General features: G+C 49.1%; 1 protein-coding gene across 7 annotated transcripts; it reads left to right on the top strand.

Annotated features, from left to right (window-relative positions):
* The first annotated feature begins 292 nt into the window (after positions 1–292).
* On the top strand, positions 293–24,540 carry Tm6sf1 (transmembrane 6 superfamily member 1). Of its 7 annotated transcripts, none has more exons than XM_052159558.1 (10): positions 293–396; positions 4,924–5,027; positions 6,775–6,872; positions 10,157–10,260; positions 13,177–13,259; positions 14,050–14,171; positions 16,616–16,720; positions 18,740–18,832; positions 18,971–19,090; positions 24,328–24,540. In XM_052159558.1, exons 3-10 carry the CDS (start codon positions 6,852–6,854, stop codon positions 24,517–24,519), a joined length of 840 nt encoding a protein of 279 aa, XP_052015518.1. In that variant the 5' UTR covers positions 293–396; positions 4,924–5,027; positions 6,775–6,851; the 3' UTR covers positions 24,520–24,540. The 7 variants fall into 7 exon arrangements, with proteins under 7 accessions (XP_052015518.1, XP_052015509.1, XP_052015501.1 ...); XM_052159541.1 differs by lacking the exon at positions 293–396 and adding an exon at positions 729–1,275; XM_052159585.1 differs by lacking the exon at positions 293–396 and adding an exon at positions 1,196–1,279.
* The last annotated feature ends 375 nt before the right edge of the window (positions 24,541–24,915 follow it).

Raw genomic sequence — 24,915 nt, 5'->3', positions numbered from 1 at the left:
TTTGGAACAACCGGATGGCCTGGAGCAGGTTCATTTTCCTCAAATTTAAAGTGAGCCAAATGACCTACCTGTAAGCCTCTGTCCTAAAGACAGGAAGACACGCACTCTGCTGCCCTCCCCACTCCCGCTGCTGCCCAGGACCCACTTCTTTCCCTTCCCCAGGGCCATACCAACAGGGCTGAGGCCCAGGAGCTTCCGGAGCACGCCCACCGGAGATCCTGCTCAAGCAGCACGTCGGGCACTGCCATGCTCTACACCCAAACGTCTGACGATATTCCCCAAAGAGCCCTAGTCTTCCGGACCTGCCAGGCTAGCGGGTGGTAACCTGGCCTCCAAGGACACTCCAGGCAAGGAATGAACTGCCTCAGTGTCTTACATCAGGACATTCCTCCGAGGGTCAGTTCTACTAAAAGAAAGGGAGCAGGAGACAGAGCGGTGTGCCAGGCAGGGCAGGCACTTCATACTTGTTAACTCGGTTGATTTCCACAACCTTATGATGGATCAGGATATCCCCATTTCACAAAGAGAAAAGATACAGAACGTTTCAGTAACTTGATCAAGGTCAAGGGCCAGTGAGCGAGCAACCAGGGTGGAAAACAAATATTTCCACTTGGCACTGGAACATTGGTTGCGGCGGTTGATGACTGCTGTGTGTGTGGTGGGGGTTGGAGGATGGGGTGGGGGTGGGGGTGGGGACGGGCGGCAGGGTTGTTCCCAAGGTTCCAGGAGCATCTGTCCCCGTAGGTCTCTGAGCGGATCTCGCGGGCTTGCGGGCTCTGACACCCTCGGATCTGGCTCCACCCTCTGCTGGCCCTTGGCTCAGCCCAGCTCGGTTCCAGCTCGAGGATGCCCAGCTCTCTTCTGTGACCCGCGTCCTTCGCCCAGCCCCTCCTTTTCCCACCAAAGCAAGCGTCCTGGGGCGCTTGTCTCGTCGCCGTGGCTGCTGAGCCCCTGCGTTCGTTAGCAGGAGCCGGGTGGGGACGTCTCTGGGGATCGTACCGCGGCCCTAGCGCACCGGCTGGTGCCTCTGAGCGCGAGGCAGCTGCGGGCGACAGGGACGCGCAGAGGAGACGCGGCCGGGGGCCGCCTGGAAGGGCAGCGGCGAGGGGCGCGGCGCCGCCGGAGGCTGGGGCAGGGGACCCCGGGCGCGATGCGGTGAAAGAAGAAAGACCCGGAGGTGACGATGAGCGCCTCTGCGGCCACGGGGGTTTTTGTGCTGTCCCTCTCAGCTATCCCGGTCACCTACATCTTCAACCACCTGGCGGCCCAGCACGAGTGAGTGAGTGCGCGCGGGGTCGACGAGCGCCCGCAACTTTCACGCGGGCTTGGGACCTCGGCTTTGGGACTGGGTAGCGTTCAGAAACGCCACGCCCGCAGCATGAGGGAGGCACCAGGGTCACTCGGCCCTAGGTCCTCGGCTGGGCTAGGGCAGTTCAAGGTCTGAAAGCTGGGCGCCTGCTCTTTGCCAGTACTGGGTGGGTAGCTGATATTACCGAAGTCAATATCGAAATGCCCCTGCCTCCGAGGCTCACAGACATCAGAGGGGTGCAGAGCAACACGGAAGGCAGGAACTGCCTTATTTGAAAGGAACACTTTCCATGTATGGACTTTCACATACTTACCATTTTTTTTTTTTAAATTTTAGAAACTGTTGTGAGCGGCTAGCAGAAATAAACCATGGCTTTCTGGGCCTGGCTTTGCTACTAACAGGGTGACCTGGCTTTACTGTTCTGGTCTGTCAAACGGGAAGGGAAGTCTTTGCATCTCAAGGATCTTGTGGGAGCTTTGTGCAAGGGCGCTGTGAAAGGGACAGAGGTTCGATGCTGGCCTGGAGCATTAGTTTACTGGTGGCTCCCAGTCTTGGCTCTCACTTCTCTAAAGGGATCACTGACTGACCTGCCTCCCTGGGCAGCTGAAGACCTGGGTGGTCAGGGGAAAGGCGCCAGCGGTGGCCCTGTTGAAGTTGATCGCCGGCCTGTTGGTGGAGGAAGTAACCAGCTATGTTTTTCACAGCAGTTGGTGCTAAGGAAATTGCATCCGTCTATATACCCTGCAACCCCGCCAGACCTCCAGACTGCTAGGAGAGTGTGCACACAGTCAGTGGGTTGGTTCTCTCTCCTCCTGCGGTCACCTCATCCAGACAGCATGAGTGAGCACTGAGACGCTTCCTTAGACACAGGCTGCCTCTGCTGTTGGCCTTTGGTGTGTCTCCTGAAGCAGCAGCTCTGAGCAGTCAGATGTTTTGTGCCTGACAATAGAGCACAGGGACCTGGGCTCCTAAAGCAGTGCCATTCATTGAACACCTCTGTGCTTGGCTCCCTTGCTGACGTTGGGGACCAGCTGTGAACAGGCCAGGGACGGCTGAGGAGCCAGGCACTAAAACAGACACCATCAGATATAGAGAACAGCATGCTATGGAGACAACAGAGCACAGGGAAGGGGTGAGCGTGCTGGGGGAGGAAGTGGACGCAGTGGGGAGGAAGTGGACGCAGTGGACAGGTATTTGCAAGAAGAGCAATTTAGGAAGGGCAGCTGCTGGCGGCGAGGATTTGACGCCACATCTCTCTGTGTGTTGCTGATCAGTGCTGAGCCCTGGAGTGCATTGGTTCCCGTCATCCCCATCCTGGCCTGTTGGACCTACAGGATAAATACCAGCAGTCCATAACACCTCCCCTGTAGCTCTTCATTTTCTCCTTCCTACTGTCCTCTTTCCTGGTAAGTCTCAGGGCTACTCCGGTGTCTTGTGTCCGTGTCCTCTGAGTTCTCTGGTGCTGGCTTCTTCTGGCACAATGGCAAAGTCTCCCTCCTGCCTGAGCCCCTGTGAGTCTCTGAGCCTCCAGCTCCTCCCCTCCTGCCCCTCTCAGCACTGACTGTTTTTGATCTTTAACACCTGCTCCACCTTCGTGCCTCCCTGGCTGTTCCTTCTTCCTTTCTCCCCATTGCTGATTGCCGAAGACACAGACTCAAGACTCCTTAGCTTGACAGCTCTGAGTAAATGAACCTGTTACTTCTTCATTTGTGGATCCTCCCACCCAACCGCGGACTTCTGCTTTGAGGCCCCTCAGCCTCATGACTCACTTTTCCCACAGAGTTCCTTCCTGTGGTCAGAGCGCCTCTTCCCAGGCGGTAGCCTGTCTTGGTACTGCTCTGCCCAGTCCAGTGCCGCCTTCTGTGTTGCAGGCGTTCAGTTGCACTTGGCTTTTATAACTTGAGCTTCTGTTTCTCCGAGTCTTTTATGAAACTCCAAGAAAAAGAATGATCAGATAGGTTGAAGCGTCAGGAAGGGTTTAGGGGGGTCTCATAATGCACCCACATATGTTCAGTAATGGTGAGATCTGGAGACAGAACCTTGCAGGTGTTCTGGGGTGTGTGTGAGTTGGGTAAGGAAGGGGGAGGGCTAGCCTGGTGTTGGTTGGCAGGGTAGCCTAGGAAGGGCTGTTTGGCGGTCCAGAGGAGTCATTAAAGAGCCCCAGTAACTTCTCCCACCACTCAAGGCTAACAGCCATGGCTTATTCAAAGCGCCGCTTACCCATCACCTGGAGTCCCACTTAGACCTCTTTCTGTCTGTCTTGGGCATGTGTTGTTTTCCCTAGAGGGTCCCTAAGGACAGACCTGGGAGGAAGAAATGACCTACTGCCCCAGTTTCTCTTCATCTATCTTCCTCCCTCAGAGCATGAGAGGACAGCCTGAACTAATTCATACTGTCATACTCCATCAGCACCCAGCCCGGTGAGCAGGCTGGCTGTGAGCTCAGCCTTCGGTGTCCAGGATGAGGGCTGTCTCCTGACCAGTACCTGCCTCTGGGCTCATCACTCACACCTTGTCATATGCCCCACGCAACTGCCTCTCTCCTCCCTGGGTATCTTAGACCAGCGTCACGTTTGTGACCCATGACAGCTTCTCCATCCTCTGCTTTGGACCTTTGTGAGAAGTCTGGAGAAGACACTGGTGTGGGGCATCAGAAACCTTTATTTTTAGTTATCACACAGACACAGCCTCCTCATGATATTATAGAGTTCATCCATAAAATCATGTTTTTTCATCTACCACCCCTCCACCCACAACCATGTTTCTTATCCATTCACCTGTCCATCTTCTCTCCTTCCATTCTGTTCATCCTCCCTTTCCTCCCCCTCCTTTGTCTTCCTCATTCCCAGAGGCCCGTGACGAAGGTTATCTGGACATCCCAGAGTGCAGGCTGTGGTGTGGAGGTGTACGGCTCAGGGCTTGTAGGATCTCTGAGTGGCAGTGGAGGGAAAGTGGATGGTATATGCCAGGATGACAGAGAGATGCACACAGGTATTTGTCCAAGACAGGAAGTCCTGCCTGTATTGGCAATCTGGATATCTCTGTAGGGCTGGAGTGCCCTTACGGCAGGTGGAGCTCAGAACCTACAAGAAAGATCTCTCCATGTAGACGGAGGCCTCTCTTGTTCATCTGGAGTCTCTTCGAGGCCAGCAGAGGCCTCATAAGGAAGCACAGCTCTCCCTGGAGAGCACGCGCAATCATGGTGGCTAGCCCGGAGAGCATGCGCAATCATGATGGCTGGCCCGGGGGTGGGGGGACTGGGGCAGCCTGTGCTCAGGCTTGTTAGCCTCAGGGTAATGGATTAGAGAAACAGGAGGGTAGAGGGAGATGGGCCAGTGCCATCTCAGGGATAAGGGAGGATGAGGGAGGGACACGTACCCAGATGGGTGGGAAGGAGAAACGAATGAGCTGGGTTTCTCATCCTGAGAGTCATGGGGTTGTGACCCAGATCTGCGTGCTGTAGATAAACCGAACTAACTAACTTTTCAATGGAGTCGAGGCTGTATTCCGGGAGCCTTCTGCAGCACAGGGAGCAAGGGCCCTCAACAGCCAGGAAATTCCAGGCGCCATTGTTTATTGTGATTACTGACCGCCTCCCTGTTCTGGTCCTCACAGTTCCTGGACCATTGTTGGGGTTGCTGCCCTCATCCTGCTCCTGGTGGCCCTTTTGGCTCGGGTCCTTGTCAGAAGAAAACCACCGAGGGACCCTCTGTTTTACGGTAGGTAGGCTTCCTCAGAGGGGAAGGGTTTGTTTCCACCCTGTGGCAGGAAGCTGGCCACTGGGTATGAATTCCTTCTGAGCTGTGACTGCTCTGAGCCCACAGAAAGTGGAAGTACAGGGCTGTTGAGGAGAAGGCTCTTCCCTCTCAGCTCCCTTTCTAGGCTGTGTTGTCTACTTTCTAAATAGAGTTCTGCTACAGAGTGACTGGCAGGACCAGGCCGGCCTCCTCCCTGCACCATTGAGCCCCCAGCAAGGTCTTACCTCAGCCTCCTGGCTGGGCTTTCTGCCTTCAGCTGGTGGCTGGCATGGGGGACTGAATTTAGTGTACAGTTAGTCTCAGTTGACACCAGCGGTTCTCACCCTTCCTAATGCTGCAACACTTAAATACTCATGTTGTAGGTGACCCCAAAATTATTTGTTACTACTTCCTGTTATTTTGCTACCATTATGAATCATAACGTAAATATCTGGGTTTTCCAATGGTCCTAGGTGACCCACACAAATAAAACTGACCCTTAGAGGAACCATGTCAGGCTGTACCTCTGACATCAGCATCCCCGCCCCTCCCCCATCCTACAGGCTTTGATCTGGTCCCAGACCAGTCTCCTGCTGCTGTCTATCCTTCTCTCCCCCCTCCCCAGGGAGCCCACCCTCAGCCTACTGATACAGTCCCCTGTCCTTGAGGCAGGGCAGCCACTCTTGTGTCTTCAGTTCTGTTAGGCCTTAGAGGATCCTTTGACCTTGGGGTCAAGCCTTGGACCAGGAGGCAGAGGCTCTGTCGTTGTCACCTCTAAGGCAGTATCTGACCCTCCATGGTTCAGCAGCTACTAATGGGTTTTCCAGGAGACTCATGACTACTCACCTGGGAGTCAAAGTGGTGACATCAGCAGGAAGTAGCCCTGGGCCTGCCTCAGTGGAGCCTGGTGAAGCACTCTCCGGACGCCTCTCTCCGGATGTCCCGCGCTCCTTTGCTTTTCCACAGCTTTTGAATTCACCAGCTGGGTTTTCTACCGCCCCTTCCACAGGCTCGGACACCAGTTCATTAGAACTTGGAAATACAGTTTCCTCCATGCCTCCGAGTGGGCTCACCAACTGGTAGAAAGCTCTGGTCCTTAGCTGGTGGGCGCTCGCCACGTTTAAAGTTTACTTAGGGATCTTGTACAACAGGCTGGACGCTGCTGAAGATTCGACAGCCCGCCTCCCTGCAGCTAGAGCTGTACCGTCTCAGGTGCATTTTAAAAACTCACTGCCTTTTTTCTGAAAGCTGTTGGCTGTCACATATCAGCCACCTGTCTTGAGGACCCTCAGGAAGGACAAGGCTGAAATGTTGGACATACTCTTCATTGTCCCCTGCATGCCACACTGAGATGACACCTTTTCTAGACCACCTGAGGGCCTCTTTGGTTGCTTGGTCACAGGCATAGCTTCTGCTGCCCAAGAGTGCCCAAGTGGCTTTCACCGGAAGCGAGAGAGGATAGTGGGGTCCCTGGCAGGGTCTTCTGGGACACTGAAGGTCTCCTTGGCATGAGTTCCCTCAGTGAGAGCCTTGGATGGGTATGGAGAAGTCCATGACAGCAGGTAACCGCCAGCTGATGTGAAGGAGATGCAGTCTGTTTCTCTGTGAAGATGATGCTCACAGCCTCTTCCAGGACAACCAGGAGCACCTCTCCATGACACCTGGTGGATGCCCGGTCCTGGTTGTCTGCTATGGCATGCGGTTTCAGCGGCTTCTTCCTTTGTTCTAGTGTATGCAGTGTTTGGATTTACCAGCGTGGTGAACCTCATCATAGGCCTGGAGCAAGACGGCATCATTGATGGGTTTATGACGCACTACTTGAGAGAGGTACGGGGTTGCTCAAGGGTTGGTCGGTGACTGGGTGGCTACTGATGGAGTGTTTCCTCAGTTACCACACAGGCCGATAGCAAGCCAGCCACAGAAAGCAGAGGGCCGGGAGACCACTCTCTCCACAGCTCCTCCACTCCAGAACCACTGTGTGAACTAGCATTTCCCTTTAAGGGAAGAACTTCACATGGATTTAGAATTGGGTTTCTGTTACTGAATTGTAATCTCAGAGAGGCCTAACCGGCCTACCCGTAATCAGCACACCTGTAATCTCAGCATTTGGGAAGCTACGGAAGGAGGATTGCTGCAAGACTGAGGGCAGTGTGACAACATGGTGAGTTCTAGGCCATCGTGGACTACAGTGTGAGACCCTGTACCAAAATAATAATAATAATAATAATAATCTACCAACCAAATCATAGCACTCAACGAAACCAGTCTTGTTTTCTAATTTAGAGTGGGCTGAATCCAGTCCCAGAGTGGCCAAGTCACTTGCTCAAGGTCACGTAGAGAATAAGTCACAGAGATGAAAACAGTATTGTCTATAGTCTTTCTCTGCTTCAAATAATGGGGAGTTTATATGTCTCCCCAGGAGTGTGTGAGAGGAGAGTTTGAACCAGGGAAGAAGGCAAGCTTGTGGGCCTGGAGCCATACCATGAGGTGGGACATCCCCAAGGTGGCTTCTGCAAGGCCAGTGAGGGCATAGAGGTAGCCAGAAGCAGTGCAGGGCAAACAGAGAGAGGACCGGGTTTCGGGGAGTTTGAGTTGGGGGATGGAAGAGGAAGGCCCTGGTTGATGTCCTGATTCCCACTTTGAGGTTTGTTCAAATGCTGGTGTCACTAAACTGGAGGCTTGAGGGGTGAAGTTCTATGGAGAATCATTGAAATAACCTTGTCTCCTGCCTTCAAGAGTTCACTGTCCAGGGCTGGAGAGATGGCTCAGCGGTTAAGAGCACTGACTGCTCTTCCAGAGGTCCTGAGTTCAAATCCCAGCAACCACCTGGTGGCTCACAACCAGCTGTAATAGGATCAGACACCCTCTTCTGGTGTGTCTGAAAACAGCAACAATGTGCTCACATATATAAAAATAAAGAAATCTTAAAAAAATAAAAATAAAAAAGAGTTCATTGTCCAATGTGAAGGGAGGATGACCTTGCCCTGGGTGTGGTAGCAAAGGCACACTCTCTATGGCAGAGGCACACTTTCCTCACAGATGGAGGGCTCTGGGACTGGCCGGGAGGGCCTCTGTGAGTGACTGTTGTTTCCCCAGAATTTCAGAATGGCCACGGGAGAGGACCACACATACTTCTGCATGGTGCAAGGAAGGGAAAGGCCTTCTGTGGCAAAGGGAAAGCTTGGGCATAGGTCTGGAGAGGAGGCCCAGTATCTGGCCCTTCCTAGAGGCCCAGGAATGTTTGCAGGGTGATGCAGCGTTCATCTGGAAACATTTGGATTTTGGGTGCTTGAAGGACATCTACTAATGCCCCAGATAGCAGGTCTGGGCAGGTCTGGACCTCTGAGTAATGGTTCTGTTAGAGAAACTCAAGAGCTACCCAAATATAGTTGAAATTTAGAAGTCCAAGAAGAGAATTGCTCACACAGGCAGTAGTGAAGAGATGCTCAAACTCTGGAGACTGGTCAGAAGGGGAGGAGCTTTGGAAATGGACCATGGCCGGCAGACAGAGGCAGGCGGGAAGCCCAGAGAGGGGCTAATGAGCCCAGAGGAGGGGTCTTCAGGAGGCAGGCTGCTGTTCAGGGGCAAGATATCCACCCGGTGTGGTGACGAGAATTGGGGCAAATAGGTACAAGAAAGGAAACTGGGGTGCGGCAGTGGTAAGACCTGGGCACCTAGAAGAAGAGATGGTGCTTTGACCCACGGGCTTTCGGGCCTGCAGCGGGAGTGTGGTGAAGGGAAGGGGTTGAGGGAGGTGATGCCTGCTTGGAAATGTAGCAGTGGTTCTGTGCGCGCCTCTGAAGGCCTACGCTGTGCCGAAGAGGGAAGGTTGCCCGAGATGAAGGCACAGACATAACATTGGTGAGATCTGTCCAAAGTCTGCATAGCAGAGCTCGGAACTGTCTGAGCCCTGTGTGGAGAGGCCAGGAAGGGCTTGGCTGAAGGGGGAAGCAGTTGAAACTTGGTTGAAGGAGTTCAGGTGAATTTGAAGGGCCCACTATGTCTGTGAAACTCTCAGAGGAGGCTGGTGCTGACTCTCAGCGCTGAGGGTGAAGACAGGACTGACTGGAACCAAGAACCCAGCTGGAATTATGCAGTCAGAACGTGGTGAGAGAAAAGGGCAGAGTCCAGGCTCTGGGCTAGAGTTTGGGTGTGGCTTCCTCCCTCATTGTGATTTGAATTTGATTTGACTTTGGGCATCAGACTGCTGTCCCTGCCCCAGGGGAACCCCGGAGTTTCAGAGAATGCCTGCTTGGATGTTTGATACAATTTGACTGCTCAGACCTTTCCTAGTTAGAGAAAGGACTGCAGGTTTATTAGGGATACACGAGCAATCCGGGAGGGCACTGATTGGGAGAAGGAAGAGAGAAAGCACCACTGAAGAACCCATGCCCCATGAGGGGACCCGGAAACACGACTCCCTGGGGAAGGGAAGCATGCACAGTTCATCATACAATTTTGTGTTCATGAAATGGAAAATATCTCAGAAATGCAGTTCTTGGTGATACCCACGCTGCTCTGTGATAGCTATGTGACTTCAGGCAAGTCTCGAAGCTCTTGAAATGTGTTTGTTCCTCTCTGGACAGTCAGTTCTGACCAGCCCACAAGCCTGTTGGGCCAGCTGAAGAAAGGGTAGGTAGGAAGCTGAGCTCAGGGCTGCCTGTCTGTGTGTGCATACGGAACTGGGCACAGGCAGCTAGCTCCCCACCTACTGCCCAGCCCACAAGATCAGCACGGCTGGTGAAGGCCAGCAGGTGGCACCCGTGGACGTGGCCTTCCTGGGCTGGCCCTCTGGGGAAGGCCAAGCACCTGCAGGCCCAGGCACCTTGCTCCGGTTGGCTGGGATTGCCCACACGGCCATCTGATGCCTTTGTGGTGTTGTACAAAGCTTTGCTGAGTAATCAAATGTCAGTCTGTCAGGCATTCTCCTGTCTGATGCCCTGGCAGACCCTGGTTCTGGCAGCCCCAGGGTAAAGATATATTTTCACAGTCCCACCAACTGCATGGAAGCTGTTTCATTTCAGTGAATGAACAGCATTTAGCTCTGTTGTTTTATTTGCAATTTAAAGATATGAGTCTTCCTTAAGATGTCTTTTCAATGCTTTCCTTAGGGTGAACCGTATCTGAACACAGCCTATGGGCACATGATCTGCTACTGGGACGGCTCTGTTCATTACCTCATGTACCTGGTGATGGTGGCCGCCATAGCCTGGGAGTAAGTTAGCACTCCTGGTGGCTGTGCTGTCCTTTGCAACTCATAAGGGGTATGTAAGGGAAATGCATGCACACGGGCACACCAGGACAGGGAAGTTCTCCGAGGCGAGCGAAGCTTTATCTCCCCGTATCATCGGCTTGTTTTGTTGCCTTTTTTTATTATTTATTTATTTATTTATTTTGGTGGTAGCTCAGGCAGAATGACCTGTTAGGTTTAATCTCTCTTGGTGTGGTGGCTCACACCTTTATTCTAGCACTCAGGAGACAGTCAGGCAGATCTGTGAGTTCAAGGACAGCCTGCTCTACAGAGTGACTTCCAGGCTAGGGCTATACAGTGAGACCCTGTCTCAACAAATAAACACACAACAACAATTAAACTCGTGTGTGTGTGTGTGTGTATGTGTGTGTGTGTGTGTGTTGGCACATGTGTATGTACCTGTGTGGGAGTGTATGCTCATGCATGCAAGCCTGAATGGAGGCCAGAAATTGACATTGGATATAGTCCTCAATTTCTTCTCTACCTTATTTTTAAATCACATTTTATTATTTTGTGTGCATGTGAGTGTGTGTGTGTGAGTATGTGTGAGTGAGTGTGTGAGTTGTGTGTGAGTGTGAGCGTGTGAGTGTGTGTGTGAGTGTATGTGTGTGAGTGAGTGTGAGTTGTGTGTGAGTGTGAGCGTGTGAGTGTGTGTGTGTGAGTGTATGTGTGTGAGTGTGTGTATGTGTGAGTGTGTGTATGTGTGTGTGTGAGTGCGCGCACGCACACGTGTGTGTGTATGTGTGTGTGAGTGTGTGAGTTGTGTATGTGAGCATGTGAGTGTGTGTGTGTGTGTGTGTGTGTGTGTGTATGTGTGCTATGATAGGCATCTGGAGGTTAATTCACACAGGGCTAAGGTCTCTCCTGGCACATGTGGGGCCTGGAGACCTAACTCAGATTGGCAGGCTTGGCAGCAGGCTCCTTTACCCACTGAGCCACCTTGAGGGCTCAGCGTCTTATTGTTAGAGGTAGGGTCTCTCACTGAGGTTGGAGCTCACTGATTGGCTGGCCAGCAGGCACCTGGGGTCTTCCCCGCCTCCGTCCTCTCCCTGGCATGCATCACCTGGCTTGGCTTTTCATTTGGGGGCTAGGGATCTGAACTTAGGTCCACAGGGAATCAAACTCGAGGACCTTGTACTGCAAAGGTTCCTACTGATTTCAGTTCAGAGTTTCTCCTCAAGTTCGGGTGTAGGCCTTGGGAAATTGGACACCGACTTGGGGTTACCCCTCAAATTTTTGTGGCTGGCCCCTCTGGGAGCATGGCTATGTTATTAAAGAAATGAGGTAAGATTTTGTGACAGTTGCTGTTTTTTGGGGGTACCAGTACCCTTTGCTGTGACAGTCTAACTGTCTCTCACAGTACGTGGGCTCTTTGGGGACTCCTGCAGCAGAATTCTTTGTGTCACACCAACTGCAAAAGTAACCAGCAGCTTTGGCTGGATTCTCACTCTGTCCACTGTGGCGGCCATGGCTCCTTCTGGGCGCAGGAGGCAGACTTTGACTATGGACTTTTTCCAGACAGCCTGAGCCTCCCCAGCCTCGGTGCGTGCGTGTGGCCTGAGGTTAGAAGTCTGAGTTCTGCCCCTGGGAGGCTGCAGGGCGCCCTGTGAGCTGACCTCACTTCCTGTGTCATGCTCCAGCTCTGTCTTATTTGTCTTCCTGTGGCATTCTGAGATTTATCACCTGTTGTGGAACCAATGTTGTGATCATAAAAAGAGAAATAGGTAGAATATGTCCTGTGGGGTGTGGTGAGGTGTGGGGGGAAGGGGGTGCCTCAGCGGGCCCATGTCGAGGCATCCCTTCCCCCTGAGGGACCAGTCACACAATAGTATAGCATAGAAGAGAGTTTATTCGGGGCATAGGGAGGGGAGTTAAGAGGGTAGTAGAGGCAGAGAAAGGCAGAGAGAAGGGGAGAGTAGAGAAGTAGAGGCTGGCTGTGACCATGCAGAGAGGGGGGGGAAGGGAAGGGGAAAGGGAAGAGCCCAAGAGAGCAAGAGAGGCAAGAGTAAGCCAGTAAGGGGATAAGAGAGGGAGGAGGGACAAGCAGCCCCTTTTATAGTGGGCCACGCCTACCTGGCTGTTGCCAGGTAACTGTGGGGCGGAGCATACCTGGCTGTTGCCAGGTAACTGTGGGGTGGAGCTTAGACAGAACCCTAACATCATTGACCTGGTGGGGCTGGTTCCATTAGCGGGCTGCAGCAGAGCAGAAAACACACAGCGCTCACCACGCTGTCCCCTCCTTTTGGATTTGTCTTAGCCTCTAGTGTGGTGTTGTTTCTGGGTTAGCAGTTGAAGGGACATCTGGCCATCACTGAGCTTAGAGCAGCCCCTTTACAACACAGGGACATGTCACTATCCTCACCTCTGGGGCTTTACCCCAAACTCTGAGCTTCCACAGAAAGTCCACTTTACATCCCCAGGGCTCAGGTGTGAGGGCATGGAGCCCCAGTACTGGGGTGCGGTGCGGAGAAAAGAGGATCCCGGGGACGTTCTGCCCAGCGTGCCTAGCTGAACTGGCCAGAGCTCCAGGCTCAGTGAGACCCTGTCTCAAAAAATAAGGTGGAGGGTGCTTGAGAACGGAGCCTGACATAGCCTTCTGGTCTCTACATGCACATGGACAGGCACATGTGTTACATGTGCACACACATACATATACCACATGTTTTTGTGAATGAGTGCACAAACCTACAAAGGACACAAAGGCGGCCATGTACTGTACTGTGTCCCTTCTGGAAGTGACGCTCGATCGTCAGGGTTCCTTGAGCGTATCATTTGATTCAGTGAGTTTCTAGTCACTCTGTAGCCAGAATGAAGGCTAATTCTAGGATCATCTTTTGTGTCTCAAGACAAGTGCACTGAATCAAAAATGTTTTGTTGTAGGGAAAGCTACAGAACCATTGGCCTATACTGGGTTGGATCCATTATAATGAGCATTGTGGTTTTTGTGCCTGGAAACATTGTAGGTAAGAACCTTGTTTTAACGAGTCACTTTGTTGTCATTGTCTTCTATTTTGTGGTAACGGGTTTTTGTTTTGTTTTGCTTTTGTTTGTTGGTTTTTTGGGTTTGGTTTTTTCGAGACAGGGTTTCTCAAGACAGGTAGCCCTGGCTGTCCTGGAGCTCACTCTGCAGACCAGGCTGGCCTCAAACTCAGAAATCCACCTGCCTCTGCCTCCCAGAGTGCTGGGGTTACAAGCATGTGCCACCACCACCCCACTGTGGTGATGGGTTTTTAAGAGAAGTTGTTTTAAAAAAGATTGTACTAGAATAATTCCAAGGATATGAAAACAGTTTGGAGAAGTTGTTCCTATTCCCCTCGGTGCCCCTGCCTGTTGAGGAGTGCTTCACGGCCGCTTTCAGGCGCACGCACTCAGCAGTTAGCTGGGCACCTGGCAGTAGTGCAGGGCACTGCTCGCAGCTGTCAGTGCTGTGCTCACTCCTCGCATGCAGAGAGAGCTCAGGCTAAATGCATGGGACATTAAGAGGCTTCCAGGCCGAAGTAAGAGAAGTCATATGATGTGCAAAACCTTAGGCATATGTGTTACACATGCTTTTTAATGTATCTAGGGCGTCACTGATACAAACATCTCATGGCTTTAGGTTGACTTGTCTTGCCGAATACAAATATTGCCTGGTTCATAGCAAAACTGTATAATTTGGGGTGGAAGGTAGCTTAAATGTTACTGTGTTAACGTATGTAGTATGTAATTCTGTGAATACACATTTGACCTTCTTCTCCTCTTTCTTTTGATTAGGAAAGTATGGGACACGGATTTGCCCTGCATTTTTCTTAAGCATACCGTATACGTGTCTTCCGGTCTGGGCTGGCTTCAGAATCTATAATCAGCCATCAGAAAACTATAATTATCCCTCAAAGGTGATTTCATTACATTTAGATGTATCCGATGCGAATGTTTAAGTGCTGGGTGTAAACTCAAGCTAGATCTCCAGCAGCTGTAACTCTTACATGCTTTCAGACCCACAGGCCCACTTAACATCTCCTGTGAGGAGAGGTGCATTTGGGGCTGTATTGATGGCTTGGCATTTGCTGGCATCTTCTGTAATATGGCCAACTGTCTGCTTCTGCCTGAGCCCATCCAGGCCACACTTCTGGAGGCTTCCTTTGCAGGGATCACCTCTGCTTCTGTCACCCTTCTGTGTTAGTGCGACAGGTGAAGTTCAGAGGATGTGGTTTGCCTGGGTTGTTAATGGCCCGTAGATTAGCACCTGACACATCTTTCAATAATTTCATTTACTGGTGAGGTGTTCAAGGTGATCCACATGGCCGTAGGGTCTGATCCCTGGGGTGCAGGCCCGTGGACGTGGTGGCAGGAGCACACCTGAGGCCCCTCTCTTCCATTCACTGCTGAGGTGGTCTGGACGAAGTGTGACCATAAAAAGAGAAATAGGAGTAAGAATATGTTCTATGGGGGTGTGGGGGGGGAGGGGTGCCTCGGTGGGCCCATGCCAAGGCATCCCTTCCTCTGAGGGACCAGCCACACGACTGAATAGCATAGAAGAGAGTTTATTCAGGGCATGGGGAGGGGAGTTGAGAGGGTAGTAGAGGCAGAGAAAGGCAGAGAGGAGGAGAGAGTAGAGAAGTAGAGGCCGGCCATGAGCATGTGGAGGGGTGGGGGAGGGGAAAGGGAAGAGCCCAGGAGGGCAACTGAGGCAAGAGTAAGAGAGTAAGGTGAGAAGAGAGAGGGGCAAGCAGCCCCTTTTACAGTGGGCCACGCCTACCTGGCTGTTGTCAGGTAACCGTGGGGGTGGAGTACAGACAGAATATCAACACTAGTGATTTCTTTCTAACTTTCTCTTCAGTTTATACACAAGATCCTTGGATAAGGACCTTTAGATCTACCTGATATATGAAAACTCCACTAGTTAGAGTACAATTACTCTCCTTACAAAGCTATTTTAGTTTTAAATGTATTATTTTTGAGTCAGGGTCTCACTACGTAGCTGGCCTTAAACTCTTTGTGTAGACCAGGCTGGCCCTAAGATCATGGAGATCCACCTGTCTCTGACTCTTGAGTGCTGGGATTAAAAGTGTGCACCACCACACTTGGCCAAAGATATTTTTATAAATAGAAATCGTTAAAATGCCGTTTTTGGAGAGCGTTGGGAATCAGTCCTGTGTACTGAGCCTTTCTGCCACTCAGGTTTACATCTCGTTCCATGTCCATTATAACTTACACAGTAAGTTTGTACTGTATAAACTCAGGCCAACAGCAGCCACACTTACACATCTCTATGGAGAGAGGCAGAGAGCAGGTGTTAAAGGGAAAGATAAACAGGAACCCTGTGGCCCTGGCTCCACTGTCTTGAAAAGTCTCCACCCTGGCCAGGGTGTGAACACTGTCTGTGTAACCGGAGACACAGATCCATTTGCGTTGTTATTCCAATGCTAAAGCCAGGCTGTAGGCTTTGTTAGGAAGAGCTGATAAGACCTAAACTCAGAGCAACCCAAACCAACAACTACTGAAGCACTCGGCAAAGCGGGTTAGCCAGGCTTCCGTCCCATCTCCCCCTCAGGGCCTGTCCTGAGGCAGTCAGTCAGTCCAGACAGGTCCAGACACCGTAGTGAAGTCTTTGCCAGCTGTCTCCACCACAGGAAGTGTTCAGTGAAAACCGCCCCTGTCTTGCAGTGTGAGGACCAGTGGCTTCCTTACGGTGTTCTCAATTCTTAACCACGTGGGGATGCAGGGAAGAATGAAAAACTGTTTATATTCTAAGTTCTGTTTTTCAAAAAGGTTACATGTGAGTATATGTAAATACATATAAATGTATAGACGCTTTTAAGTCAGGCATGGTGGCACACATGAAATCTAATCCTGGCGATTGTGAGGTGGAGGCAGGATAATCATGAATTTGAGGCTAACCTGAGCTACCCAGAGAGTCTCATCTCAGCCACATAATTGAGATCCTGTCTCAAAACCAACCGACCAACCAAAACTAACCATCACCCAACCAACTGACCAACCAACCAAAGAGAGCCACGTATGACAGACCGTGTGCAGTGTGGCTGCTTATGGTTTACTCTCTAAAATTTCATTTCTCAAATGAACATAGCTAACCTTTATATGTAATTTCAAGAACAAACCTGGACTAAAGCTGGAAGGGCCCCACATCACCTGGCTCACTACCCCCATTTCGCAGAGTAAGGGATGCCCTGGAGGAGGAGACTGCCGTTCAGTGCCAGTGGCTGTGGTGTGAACTGTGCATCATTTAGACTCAGTATCCATATCCTGGCATTCAGTGTTTTAGACTTGTCCTTGACTTTGGGACAAGGTTGTTCTCTGGTGACAAACTGTATTTCAGGTTCTTCAAGAAGCCCAAGCAAAGGCCCTGCTGAGAAGACCATGTGACTTAATGCTGGTGGTGTGTCTTTTCTTGGCAACTGGATTTTGCCTATTCAGAGGCTTGGTAAGCATGATGTCAAATAACAAAATACTATTCCAAACAAGAAAAACTGTGTGTCTGTGTGTGTGTAAAATCAAACTGACAAACTTCTGCTCCTGCCACAGCCTGGAGCTCTGAATACTTTCCTGCTGCCCTCTCGCCCTCAGTCCCCCAGTCACAAGAAATGGCTCATCCTGGGCCATCTCACCCATCTTCCTTTGGGTCCCCAGACCAAGTTCTGTCTAGAAGTACTTTAGTCACCTGACAAATTAGTATTAGAATCTTATTTTTTTTCTTATTTAAAGGCAACCATCTTTGGTCAGGGTGGTCCCCTAAGACCTCAGTATACCTGTGGTCCAGGGTATCCATGTGCTCAAGAGTAGGGGTGCCAGGAGGGAGTAAGGGTAGGGATGCCAGGAGGGAGTAAGGGTAGGGGTGCCAGGAGGGAGAAGGGTAGGGGTGCCAGGAGGGAGGAAGGGTAGGGGTGCCAGGAGGGAGAAGGGTAGGGGTGCCAGGAGGGAGGAAGGGTAGGAGTGCCAGGAGGGAGGAAGGGTAGGGGTGCCAGGAGGGAGAAGGGTAGGGGTGCCAGGAGGGAGGAAGGGTAGGGGTGCCAGGAGGGAGGAAGGGAGGGGTGCCAGGAGGAAGAAGGGTAGGGGTGCCAGGAGGGAGGAAGGGTAGGGGTGCCAGGAGGGAGGAAGGGAGGGGTGCCAGGAGGGAGAAGGGTAGGGGTGCCAGGAGGGAGGAAGGGTAGGGGTGCCAGGAGGGAGGAAGGGTAGGGGTGCCAGGAGGGAGGAAGGGTAGGGGTGCCAGGAGGGAGGAAGGGTAGGAGTGCCAGGAGGGAGGAAGGGTAGGGGTGCCAGGAGGGAGGAAGGGTAGGGGTGCCAGGAGGGAGGAAGGGGCCCTGGTCCTCACCTGTGCCGGGTCATGTGAGTTTCTCATTGCTAAGGTAATGCTGACTTAGGCTCAGGTTTGGAGTCTGATAACATGAAGGTCTCATGAGCTTTTTGTTTTTCTTTTCTCTTTGCCCTTTATCATTTTTGTACATAGTAAGTGCTCAATAAACAGTTGTTAGGGTCTTAACTCATCAGTGATCCTTCACTATGACCCAGCTTTATAATTTATTCTTAGAAGAAATATTTACTATCTCAGAATTATTTGCTATTCATATTCAGCTTCAACAGTTACCAATTATTCTAAACTCGCTGGCATTGGCACAAGCTGAGAACCAGCCATAGACCCTTTATCTTTTTTGGGTTGGTTTGCTCTGATTGCCAAGTTCAAACCTAAGAGACAGTGGAATGCTTCCATGTCCCTTTTCTCCTGCCCCTGAGAGAGATGTGTGCATGTATACTGGGTGGGGCTTTTGCAGATGAGAATTTGGGCAGAGGCCCAACTCTAGTGCTAGCCTGTAATCTCCATTGTCATCTAGGTGGAAAATTTCATGTACAGCCAAGGATATGAAGAATGGTGCCTGAGGGAGAGGTGACTCAGGAATGTGCCAAAGTCTATTCTGTGGCCTAGGGTTCACTGCCAGGACTAAACCCTGCTCTTTTCCAAAGTGGACACAAGGGGCTTCACAGGAGGACCCTGCTTTCAAAGCATCCCTTACTGCCTCCAAGGGTCAGATGCTCTCTGAGGCACTGGAGAGAGGTGGATGCTATTTTCGAATCTTGCAAAGCATAGTAAAATTACTTTTGTACAGGAGTGTTCTTTTTCTTCCTGTAGAGACTTGTTGACTAGTTATTCCCTGGAAAATTGGAACTGGTCATCCACTCCAGCGGCTGTGTTTTGGCTCACTAAACCTAGGTGCTGAAGCTGTGACTAGAGTCTCAAAATCCCATCTCCACTGTCAACCTAGGCCTAGCCATTTAGAGAGGTCTGAACAGTTCTTGAATATTTCTTTTTCCTGTTACTGGTGAGCCTATAAAGACACATCATTTATGTTGAGAACTGAAGCAGCTTGTGACTAAAGCTGGTGCCCAGCCTTATCAGCAACTGAAGAACCAGACAAGACTATTTATAATGAACTCACTTTGTCCTTAGATTGCTTTGGATTGCCCGGCTGAGCTCTGCCGACTCTACACACAGTTTCAGGAGCCCTACCTAAAGGACCCTGCTGCCTATCCTAAAATTCAGGTCAAGTAGTTACATTTGTCTAAAGTTAATTCTTATTTTAAATGGGAACAGGAATTAGCATTTTATCTTTGTAAATATTTCATGTTTTTGCTCTTTGTTAAGGTCAAGCTGTTCATTTGTCTCTTCCCTTTTCCACAGATGCTGGCATACATGTTCTATTCTGTCCCTTACTTTGTGATCGCACTTTATGGCTTAGTGGTCCCTGGGTGCTCATGGATGCCTGACGTAACGCTGGTCCACGCTGGGGGTCTAGCTCAGGTACTCAGAACATTCCCTTTGGAGAAGGCTCATTAGTTCTAACTACAAAACTCAGTGATGTGGCTGACACATCTGGTCATTTCCCTTTGACGCAATTCTAAGTTTACCTAGCAGAAATAAGAAATACTTGTTTTTTTGGTTTTTTGGGTTGGTTGGTTTTGGTTTTGGTCCAATTGAATGTTTAGAATGTAGTAATGAAAGTAAGCAAAAGCTAAATTGTAATAGCTCCCTTTCCTGTGTTTATAGAGAAAATTAGGAAAGGATGCCCCCCCCCATCATAATCCCTCTCCCCCCAATCACAATCCTGGCTCCAAGACGAAGTGAGTCTTACATGTCCACATGAATGTAAAGAGGGTAGAACCTGTAGGCATCGGGACAAAGCCCTCTGTTGGACCTCATGTAATACAAGGAGGTGATCCACAGCATGGAGGTTAGTAATGCTGACTCTAGAACCACATGGCTAGATTGGATCATAGCTCCACCACAAGCCAGGTAAAAGGTCCACCTCAGCAGGGGGCAAGCAGGCAGGCACACGAAGCCGGATTAAATGCCTGTGTGTGATCTGGCATTCCGTTGACAGCCTGGGCTCCTTGTCTTTAGATCCCCTTGTTGATCTTTTAGCTCCTCTATCAAAGGATAAGCATGTAAGAAAGTGAAACCCAAGGTCAAAATGTAACACTAAAGATGCTTGGTGATGAAGCACCAGAGGCTGATGGGAGATTGTAACCTAGTTATCTGGGAGTGTCTGCCTATTGTTCCCTGAAGCAGTTCCACCGGCCATTAGTGAAGTGCCATTCAGTCCTCAAACCCTGGCTCCAGGCAGTGCTGCCTCCCACCGCCATGCTTGCCCCACTGTGGTTCTGCTCACAGTGGAACCTCACAATAGAAGGCTCACGCTGTGCTGTTGGGCACGGCCTCAGCTGATTGCTTGCAGGGAAAGGAGGAGATGATACTGTGGATTTGAGCTGTAGAGTTGGGCAGAAGAATTTAGCCCTATGTCATTCAGTGACGCTGTACCTCGTTTTGAAGGAGTGTTTATTTAAAAACACAGAAAGACATTCTGTCCATTCATTACACCATTGCTTTGGAGAACTGAGATCACATTTGCCAGCCTCCCCTGCAGCTAAATTGCAAGATCTGGCTCATGCAAACTGCCCGTGTGATCTTTGTATAAGCTGACTCAGCTGGCCCCAGTAGACACGTTTACTTAAGCCACTGAGACCTTGTTACTACCACAGCATGTAGCATACCCTCACACAAGCAAGTAAAACCAAACAGGAGGTTAGAAGCTCAGACTAGCACAGTGGCAACAGAGTCACTCCGGAAACAATCGACTTGACCTGACCTAGGGATGGGCTTATATGTAGTGGGTGACAGGAAGGGAATATAAAGAACTATTCCAGGGTCTGGAGAGATGGCTCAGTGGTTAAGAGAACTGGCTGTTCTTTAGAGGACTGGAATTCAATTCCCAGCACCCACATGGTAGCACCCACATGGTGGCTCACAACCATGTGGAACTCCAGGTCCAGGCGAGAAGGTTCCTGTTTTAGTCTCCGCAGGTCCTCAAATAGATATACATGCAGGCAAAATATCCATATACACTAAATGGATTTAGAGGATTCCAGGTTTTAGCTTGAGCTGCCCAATGCAAGCTCCAGCTGTTTACAAAGACAATGATGGGCAGCAGGAGAGATGGTGAGGCGAAGAGTCCTGTTTGAGTCTCTGTATTTGATATGCTACCTGGACACGGTGGGAGATTGCGAATCGTGAGTTCAAGGCTAGTCTGGTCTACAAAGCAAGACTGCATCAAACAGGAAAATATGTTTTCTTGTATAGACTGATAACTTGTTTTGCAGCTGTGCTTAAAAACTCGTGTACCTGCTTCCATTACAAAGGCACCGGAAGATTCTCAAAATGCCTCAAAAAATAAAATCTGATGAGCTAGTGAGACATCCAAATGAGATGATTAAGTTGGGAGTTAAATTTAGGAGTTAGTCAGGGCTGAAGAGACTGGTCACCAGCTTATAGTTCTAAGCTGTAAGGCCTTAAAGATGGCGAAATTAAAGCCCAAACCAGGGGCTGGAGAGACAGCTCAGCTGTTAGGAGCACTGGCTGCTCTTCCAGGGGTCCGGAGTTCAAATCCCAGCAACCACGTGGTGGCTCACAACCATCTGTAATGCCCTCTTCTGGTGTGTCTGAAGACAACTACAATGTACTCATATACATAAGATAGATAAATTAATTGAAAAAAAAAGTGCAAGCCAAGGCCTTGAGGATCAGGTATTCAGAGGCTGGCCAAGGAGAGCAAAGTGGTGTTTCTTCTGCAAGCATTATTTTTTCTCTATGAATATTGTAATTAAGTACCCCAGGAAGGACTTAACCCACTGACTCCATAAGTACTCTGTTTTTCAACCCTATGGATTCTGGGGTCTTTCTTCCATCATGGTTACTGTACCATGAGCGTGTAATTAATTGCTTTGCCTCTCGGTGTGCCCCAATCTCACTCCAGGTCAGTGTTGCTTTCATTAAACACCTGCTGTCAGGCAGCGACTTGGCGAGGTGCCAGGGGGAGGGAACAGGAAGGTTCAGGTTTCCAGAAACAGAACCAGCAGCCTTCCTGGTTCTGCTGAGCGTTATATAGCAGTGCTCTGGACTCTTCACTTAGATAGAATAGACAGCATGAGTTATAGCTCTGCACTCATCAGTAATCATAATGGATATAGGTTGGGAAACAATTCTGTTACACAGCAGTCCCATTTGCTACTTTTGTGATTCCAGAAAAACCTTAATTTCACCATATAACTACATCTCCAAGGTGGTATCATTAGATTTAAATAAGTGTGTGTGTATAGCAGAAATACCTTCCAACAAACTAGAAGGCAATTTCCTACTCAGATACCAAGCAGAAACGGGTTACATAACACCAGTAAAAGCTAGAGTAAAAACTCCCAGGCAGAGTTCTAGGCCCTGCAGGGAAGCAGGTGTGGTGGGCATGGCTTACCAGTATGCATTTGGGAAAGGAACCCTCTTCAGGTGAAACAGCGTTCCTGAAACTTGGAACTCTGAGCAGAGGGAGGTGCAGGTGTGGGCCCACGCAGCTGCTCCCCCCAGTGTCGTGCCAGGAGCTGCACACAGACTTGCCTCATTCTTCTTTTCTCATGGGCACACACCTTTTGGTAGAGATGTTGCAATCTTCACCCCTTATTAATAATTCTGAGTATAATGGCCTACTACTATAAGTATAAGAAAAATGCTTAAAGATTCTTTTTGAATTCTGACAGTCACAAGACCATTGTTGTTGAACGTTTATTGAACTCTAACAACGTGATAGGTGCCACACAAAACATTAGACACAGTATCTGCCCAGTGGGCGTACAATCTAATCTAAGGACACAAATCATTTTTTGAGTGTTGCCATGAGCTTCCTGTTCATGAGAATGAGGTATTAACTGCACTCTTCAGTGCAGGGAAGGGCCCACACAATCACTGGCCTTTCAGGCAGGTTTGCCTACATAAGTACACCCAGTTGCTCATGTTACTTATTCTTGGAAATTATGGGTAGGATTTTCCCATCACTTTATGATGAGCACAATAATCTATAAAGATAGAATCACTAAACCCACAAATCTGACAAAACCAGGGTTCAAAACGTGCCTCTAGTCCAGAAGAAAAGTGTTGTATGTTCAGAAAAACAGTTCAAGTAGGACCTAGAGAAAAAGTGTCAGGAGCCAAGTTTCTGTTCAGAGTTCCCAAACTGTCCACAACAGTGTCTCCTCAAGGCAGCTTCCTAAGTGCCCTTTATTCTCAAGGTCTTTGTCTGTGTAGCCCTGAGATGCAAACATTTGCTGGGCCTTTTGCTATGTGCCCTAGGGAGGTGTTTGTGAGGGCAGAACCTTCTCAGTGCCTGAGGAGGATCACAGTGTAGGTAAGCCACTTGTTCTAAGTTGCCAACACACCACAGGATTTAATTTTTATTTCCAGAGTAGTAAAAACGTACTAGAGGTATCGCAATATATCAATAATTTATAAATTGTAGCCCATTAAAATATCTGCCATTGATACAAATCTCTAAACATGCTCTTTTCTTGTCAAGGTCATATCAAATGCTAAGTAGCACTTTTATCTGTTAGCACTTAGCACTCCCAATTGATTCCATATGGAAGGACGTATAAGGTAACAATACATTAAAAACAAGTTCTCTAGTGATTGTTACTTCTGTCTCTTTAGATTGCAGGATCCTTCATCTTTTCGCTTCCATCAGAGTATACTGATATTTGCTATTTAACTACATTTAAGTCTTTATTTCTGTGTATCTTGAATTTCAAGCAAACATAAAAGTGCAGACTTGGGGTTTGCGTTTTATAAGTTTTCTGAGAAAAATACTCTATTGTTTTTTAATCCTGCTATGGCCTGTATTACTTTTCTAATAGTTTTTCTCTGTGCTTATGAAAAGTATAAAAAACAAATGAGCCAAGCAAAATACAACTGGCACATTCTGAATAGTTTATAAACTATTCCATAAAAACAGAGAGCCCTTGCTGTTCTGTTCTGAAACTTCAAACATGCTGACCAGTCATAGTTCTAAGTAGATTTCAGTGTGATTTGGAAAGGCTGCCTGTGTGTGTATTTATGGTTTTATAATCATATTGCTACCCACAGACAAGCTATCAACAAGCTTGATAAACAACCACAGTGCCATTAAGTTACATAAAACCAAATAAATACACGAGTCCATGTGATGGGCTCTGAGCTCTGGCTTCCAGTGCTTGGTCTGAGGCCCTCAGTGCTTCTCTTAAGCAGCTCTATACTAACTACAGCTTAAATGCTAAAGCTCAACTTCATTTGTAATTCAAACCCAATTTGTGACACCCTGCTGAGTGTCTATGTAGTTAATGTTCCCAACATTCAAATTAGAAAAAAGGGGGGAGATATTTTTCAATTTTTGTTGTTGAATTGAGCCAAGCCAGTACTGTTTGGTATTTAGCACTGGAAGGTTAAAAACACACAACTGGAATGATAAAAATCACACTTTAAAATGGATACATTATTTGAATAGTTATATCAAAAACCACCTCAAATTTAGAGAAAGACTATATATTAAGACTGGATTATCTATCTAAAGGTCTGTAAGACAGGTTTTGAGGACACACGGTCTGAATGAGACGCTCAGAATTCATCATTAATCCAAGTGAACAGATCTCATCCTTACTGGTTTTTGTTTGTTTTAATGTAAACAGGCTCAGTTTTCTCACATTGGTGCGTCCCTTCATGCTAGAACTGCTTATGTCTACAGAGTCCCGGAAGAAGCGAAACTCTTTTTCCTAGCCCTGAACATAGCATATGGAGTTCTTCCTCAGCTCCTGGCCTACCGCTGTACCTACAATCCCGAGTTCTTCCTAAGAACCAAGGCAGATGAAAAGCTGGAATAAAATACCTCACGTTGTCTCTGACCTGTTCATGGGACTGGCCTCTCCTTTCTCCCCTTCCACATAGGAACAATCACAAGAACACACCTGCTCTGCAGCATACGTGTGAGTGGAACTAATGGTATTACATAGGTATATTCTCAGTTTTGAAAGAAAATTAAAGTTGAAAAACAGCTTGTTTAAGGAAATATACCATTTGTCTGTGAATGTGACCATTGATCTTAACATTGTTTGCACATAGTATGTGTGAAAATTACAACTCTAGTGCCTACAAAAAGCATAAAAATGAAACTATTCAGAAGTAACTAACCATATTCACTATGCATAAGAAATAATTCAAAATAGCAATTATGGGTTGGAGAAATAGCTTCATATGGAATGTATGAATTGTTGACAATC

Source organism: Apodemus sylvaticus, chromosome 1 (genome assembly GCF_947179515.1).
Source record: "Apodemus sylvaticus chromosome 1, mApoSyl1.1, whole genome shotgun sequence".
NCBI classification, from domain to species: Eukaryota; Metazoa; Chordata; class Mammalia; order Rodentia; family Muridae; genus Apodemus; species Apodemus sylvaticus.
Note: the sequence above shows the minus strand (reverse complement) of the source record. Positions and strands in the feature narration are given on the sequence as shown.